At 36.5% G+C, this 6000-nt stretch overlaps 1 protein-coding gene across 2 annotated transcripts in view; it reads right to left on the bottom strand.

Moving 5' to 3' along the window:
- LOC125679296 (uncharacterized) overlaps window positions 1-6000 on the bottom strand; it is an 87048-nt gene that overhangs the window by 24720 nt on the left and 56328 nt on the right. For both annotated transcript variants that reach the window (XM_048918408.2, XM_056154440.1), the window contains 3 exons: window positions 4009-4182; window positions 1961-2086; window positions 1609-1813 (listed from right to left, as the gene is read on the bottom strand). In XM_048918408.2, the coding sequence (XP_048774365.1) occupies window positions 1609-1813; window positions 1961-2086; window positions 4009-4182 (505 nt within the window). The remainder of the gene's footprint in view (window positions 1-1608; window positions 1814-1960; window positions 2087-4008; window positions 4183-6000) is intronic.

The raw sequence follows: 6000 nt of genomic DNA, 5'->3' as shown, positions 1-6000 counted from the left end.
TCCTACCCCCGGGTGCCATGATTTTAACAAACTTGAATCTGAAATATGTCAGGAAGCTTTAATGTAAATCTCAGCTTTTCTGGCTCAGTGGTTCTTGAGAAGAAAATTTCTAAAGATTTTTCCTATATATTTGTATTTTTCCTATATATTTGTATGTAAAACTTTGATCCACTATTGTGGCCCCATCCTACCACCGGGGGCCATGATTTGAACAAACTTGAATCCGCACTATGTCAGGAAGCTTTCATGTAAATTTCAGCTTTTCTGGCACAGTGGTTCTTGAGAAAAAGATTTTTAAATGACCCCGCCCTATTTTTGCATTTTGGTGATTATCTCCCCCTTTAAAGGGACATGGCCCTTAATTTGAACAAACTTGAAAGCCCTTCACCCAAGGATGCTTTTGGCTAAGTTTGGTTGAAATTGGCCCAGTGGTTCTTGAGAAGAAGTCGAAAATGTAAAAAGTTTACAGACAGACTACAGACAATCAGCAGCTCAGGTGAGCTAAAAAAAAAACCCAGGTTTTTTTTTTACCCCTATTTGGCCCCTAGGATGAAAATGAAAATTCATATAGGACACCACCAATTACCTTCCAAAAGATGATTTATTTGGCTACTATGTAAATTGTACGTTTTTGTAGAAAAATGTTTTCAACCCCCATTTGGCCCCCAGGATCAAAATGAAAATTCTGAAACCTTATTGCACATCCACAAGACACGACCTATCATATTCCAAAAGATGAATTGGTTATTGCTTTTAAAACAAAAGAGAAGTTTGAGGAAGAAAAAAGTGTGAATGTTGGACGGACGGTTGTTTGTTTTATGATCTGTTAAGAATTTTTCACTCATAATGAGATGTCATTAGTTGTAGGCAAAGTCCCACAAATTTAGACCTATGCTTAGCACCTATGGCTGTAGCAATGAGAGTTCTTTAATGTGCCAATGCCTGCTGCGACACAGGACCTCCATTTTTAAGGTGATAACCCAAAGACTTGTGATTCTGATTCCTAAATGCCAAGCGTTTGGTGAAGGAGCAATCACTACCTATGTTTAAATCTAAGGTTTGATGCGGCCATGACACGAGCAGGATTCGAACTCCCAGTTACAAGCAAATGCTCTACCATGATGGACGGATCAGGATTGGAACTCATGACCTCCCAGTTACAAGCAAATGCTCTACCATGATGGACGGATCAGGATTCGAACTCATGACCTCCCAGTTACAAGCAAATGCTCTACCATGATGGACGGATCAGGATTGGAACTCATGACCTCCCAGTTACAAGCAAATGCTCTACCATGATGGACGGATCAGGATTGGAACTCATGACCTCCCAGTTACAAGCAAATGCTCTACCATGATGGACGGATCAGGATTCGAACTCCTGACCTCCCAGTTACAAGCAAATGCTCTACCATGATGGACGGATAAGGGTAACAATATACCCATAGAAAGTGCGGGTATAACAAACAAACAAAAATAATGCTTAAACATTATAATTTCTCTGAACCATGAACAAGTGATTTTTTAATTTCATTGGAAGAACAACTTGCAGAACAATGCATATTCTATTACACAAAATACATGACACTCAATGAACAAACACTGTACCTGTGGTGGTGGCGACTCTGGGTTGTAGTCGAACTCCATTGTTTGGCACGTTAAACAGGTTCACCGGAGGACAGACAGAAAAGGGGAGGGGCTGCCGGCCCATTGAGGGACGCAAAACTGCCACCATTGGCTGCTTGGGTAAAATATTACGCTGTATGGACAACTGCTTCCGATTCGTCCGTATCTTTTTCACTCCCCTTTGTGGCTGAATATATACATTGTAGATAGTGCTTAGTTTTGCATGCAGTGTATGTTTGGTCAATGAAATTCATTGCAATTCTACCTGATCACTTTATGTTCAGTTTTCAAATTCATGCTTATTCTTAATCACAATATGTAAATTTGTACTTACAGGAAGAAAGTTAGTGTTTGCATTGATTTGGTTTGGTTTGCTTCTTGATGGTAAAGCCAGGCTTCTTTGCAAGAAGGCTGGACTGCACACCGGGACTCGAAAAACTGCATCTTTTGGACCAGAGTTCTGCAATACAGTATACAATTAAAGTATATGTATATCATTAGGAGACAGCAAGATTCCAAATCTCTGAAAGCAAGCCCATTTCCCGATGCTTTGCCTTGGGGAACTGGAATTCTGCTGTCTTCCTCGCTGATATATACTTTTAACTGTTTTATTATACCAATACAAACATTAAAACCTGATTGAAATTAATACAATGTTTAAAACCAGGACCCACTTGCCATGATTGTTTTCGTTTGCTACCATAAACTGGTTTCAGGTATACAGGGACAAGATAACTCACGATGGAATGAATATTCATGATTCCATGCAGAACATATTAGTTCATCAAACTTTGCAGGGAATCAGTCATTTCACAATGATTTTCAAGGAATCATTAAAACATAATCAATTTCCATTTATAGAGTGAAATCAGTAGATACAGCAAACATTTTTAAAAACATATCTTGTAACTTCCATTATATCAAAATCTTACATCTTTAATTCTTTCCAGTTATTAGTCATTGTTCAATACAGAGTATTTTTCAGTCATTAAATTAATTAAGGAATTTAATTTTTTCTGATCTATTTCGTCCACAATTTGTTAATATCATGGTACTTTGGATAAAGTAGAGTAGATTGTTATACACCTTAATTTTTTTCCTATATAAAACTAATATGATTTTGAACCAACATTTTCAATGTTAAACCAATTAATTAGTATATTGAGCATGTTTTCATTTAAATTAGTGGTTATATTGATAAATGTATACAATTACACTGTCTTGTTAAAAGTTTAAAGTCAATAAACCATGTGCATCTAGTAAAAACAACCTTAAAAAAATGAAGGTGTACAGTGAAACTTCTCTAAACCGGCCGGCTCTCGTACCGAAAAAACCCCAAAAAACCGGCCGGTTTGGAGGGGTGGCCGGTTAACCGAGAATTTACCATTTAGAGACATTTTATCTGAATATTCACAACGTAGGTACTGTTCCCTTTCTTCTAGTGATTTATGATCAATTATCCGCAGAGATCAAATTAGTCCGCTTGTACCAACAGGTAATTATACATGTGTAATTAACAAGAAATATTCTTACTGAAATCATCTAATTTCAAACTGAAAATCTATAACAGGATTCCGATACATAAAGAAAACACAGAGGCATATTGGAATTCCTCTTACCTATAAAGACTCTGTTTACATGCATTGCTTATATCATTAACAAATTTGTTGACCTTTTCGAAAGTACAGTAGTAAATATGAAATTGTTATTTGGATATATCCTAGGAATTTCAAGTCTATAGAAACCAAGAAAATTAAGTTATCTTTTAATAATTATCATTAACAGTCATGGGTTTGTCTTCTTTATTAACTACCTCTTATATCCATACAATAGAATGGTGCAACAATATGGCTTTGAAACTGTATTCATTCAATATGTTCCTAAATGTTTTTCACATTTTGTACAGAATTTGGAGGGGTCATTTGGATTAGCTAAGTGTCAATTAACACCCTTGACAGGACAGGTAAACAATAGAAATTAAAGAGACCACTTGTGGTTTTCACACCTCAAGTGGATAATTTCCCACCTGGCCCATGGGTCAGACAATCTGCACACCTGGACTATCTTGATTAACCTCTGGCCAAAATTTTCATGTCTTCAAAAAGTTGCCAGTATGTTAAGGGTAAATTACACATGTTTTTAACAAATGTACTTTAAAAATGGCCGGTGTCCAGTTTTCAGGGGTGGCCAGTTTTGTAAGACTTTCTTTGTAAAGAAATGTCAAGATTTTTGCTGGGACTTTGAAAATCGGCCGATATTCAGGGAGAACCAGTTTTCTGAGGGGCCGGTTTCGAGAAGTTTCACTGTATAACAAAACAGTTTTGTTTGACCCTGTTGTACTCAGACCCAGTCAATAACTGTATTCTGTCCATGTGTACATACATCTACATTTTTGAGGACAGGATGAGAGACACTGGTTTGGGTACTGGCATCAGTAAAACGCTCTCCATACTTTGAGGGCAGTAGGTATCTGTTTTTTGGTCCACGAGCATTGCTGACTCGAGATTTATTTTTCAGCATTCCACAAGCATGACATGGAGAATTTGTACTGGGACTCTAGAAATAAATAAATTGTCATGGTCACATATATTCTTCAACAATGAATATAGTTGAAGTTACACAAAATTAAAAAGCAGATCATAGTGGTAAAGTTGAGCTTCCATACAGAACTCCAAGCAAACAACATAAAATGATAAGAAAACAAGAGACCCATGGGCCACAATGCTCACCCGAGTCACCTTGGCCCTGATGTTCTTTAGAATACCTTCTTTACCCCCCCCCCCCCCCCCCCCCATGTCACCCCAAACTTGATTCCACACAATACAGGATGCTACACCATAGAAATTACTACCATGGCCTTAATGCTCTGGAGAAGAAGTTTTTTAGAAGACTTTTTTTCACTATATTCATGTATTATGTAAAATTCTAAAAATCATTAGTTAATATATGAAAATTTTCATTTCATTATTATATAGTGTGGCCCTCCTACTTTTGAACAGAATTTAAAAAAATTCCCTACATATTCTCATGTAAAACTAAATCCCTATTTTAGCTCCACCCTTGCCTGGGGGCCTTGACTTGATCAAATATGAATCTGCTCTATATCGGAATGCTTGCATGTTCATTAATATGACTAATCATGGTCAAATTTTGATCCCCTATTGTGGTTCCATCCTACCCCCGGGGGGCCATGATTTAAACAAATTTGAATCTGCACTATATGAGGAGCTTTCATGTACAGTGGAGCCTTGGTAATCCAGATGCCATTAATCCGGATGCTTCACCTTCCGGACAATTTTTCTAGGGAAAGGAATCTTTATACGTTATTTTGCATCATTAATCCAGAGATTCGCGTTCCGGACAGTAATTTTTTACTACAAAATGTTAAAATGCATTGAAAATTGTACCGTTAATCCGGACGGTAATCTTTTTGAGGGAAGGTCTGTGTCGGACAATTTTAGCAAGGCGTAAATTATAAAGAAAACAAGCCAAACTGTCTAATTGAAGCGATTACCTGTACCCTGTCAACACCTCCCTTAAATTAGGTGGTGTGTGGTGATATGTCAGGTAGATAGCACATGCCGATCGAGACATTGTATTGCCAATCTTTGCACATAAGATCTGTATTGCGTGTAGTGTTGAATTTTGTAAATAAATTTGTAGCATATTATTTTATAGTCTTGATCAATAGCCTAATATTAATAAATTAAACATCATGCTGTAATGATATGTTTTATTGAACTGCTACACATATCAGTTGTACTGATTCGTAAATTGATATTGGCTTATTCAAATCTAAAGATTTTGGATTTTATACTGTTGATTGGCGTGAAATATACATGTATGTTCATGCACACGTATTAAGTTTTTAATGTTTAGAATGTCACGCATGTAGAATGTACCTGTGTACAATTGATTCTTGTTACGATGTTGTAGAGCTTTATTGCTTTCGAAGTTTTAAACTCTGGGTAGAAGTGAGAAAATTACCATTTTAAGGAAAATGACAATTAAATTTTGTATGTACCCGTAATGTTGGTTTCTCCTGAGTTTTGTTCCGTTATTATCGCATCATGAAAATGATAGGTGCGCGTGGCTGGATCAAAGAAGTAGTAGATTTTAATATTACGAGCTTAAATGAATTTGTTTTCCCCGATATTGGCTTGGATTATTATAGAATAAGAAATATAAACTCTGGCAGATGGAATTTTGGTTAAACAATGTTGTCAACTGACATGATAAACATGAAATTTTTAAATCAACTTTGGACAATGAAGATTATTTTAACAGACCGCCGAACCCGTGAATCGTGACGGATGGAATATGACCGGCCTCTATTTAAAGTGTGATGAAATGTTTGAAGTGTAAATGATTATG

Source organism: Ostrea edulis, chromosome 2 (assembly GCF_947568905.1).
Source record: "Ostrea edulis chromosome 2, xbOstEdul1.1, whole genome shotgun sequence".
NCBI lineage: Eukaryota > Metazoa > Mollusca > Bivalvia > Ostreida > Ostreidae > Ostrea > Ostrea edulis.
Note: the sequence above shows the minus strand (reverse complement) of the source record. Positions and strands in the feature narration are given on the sequence as shown.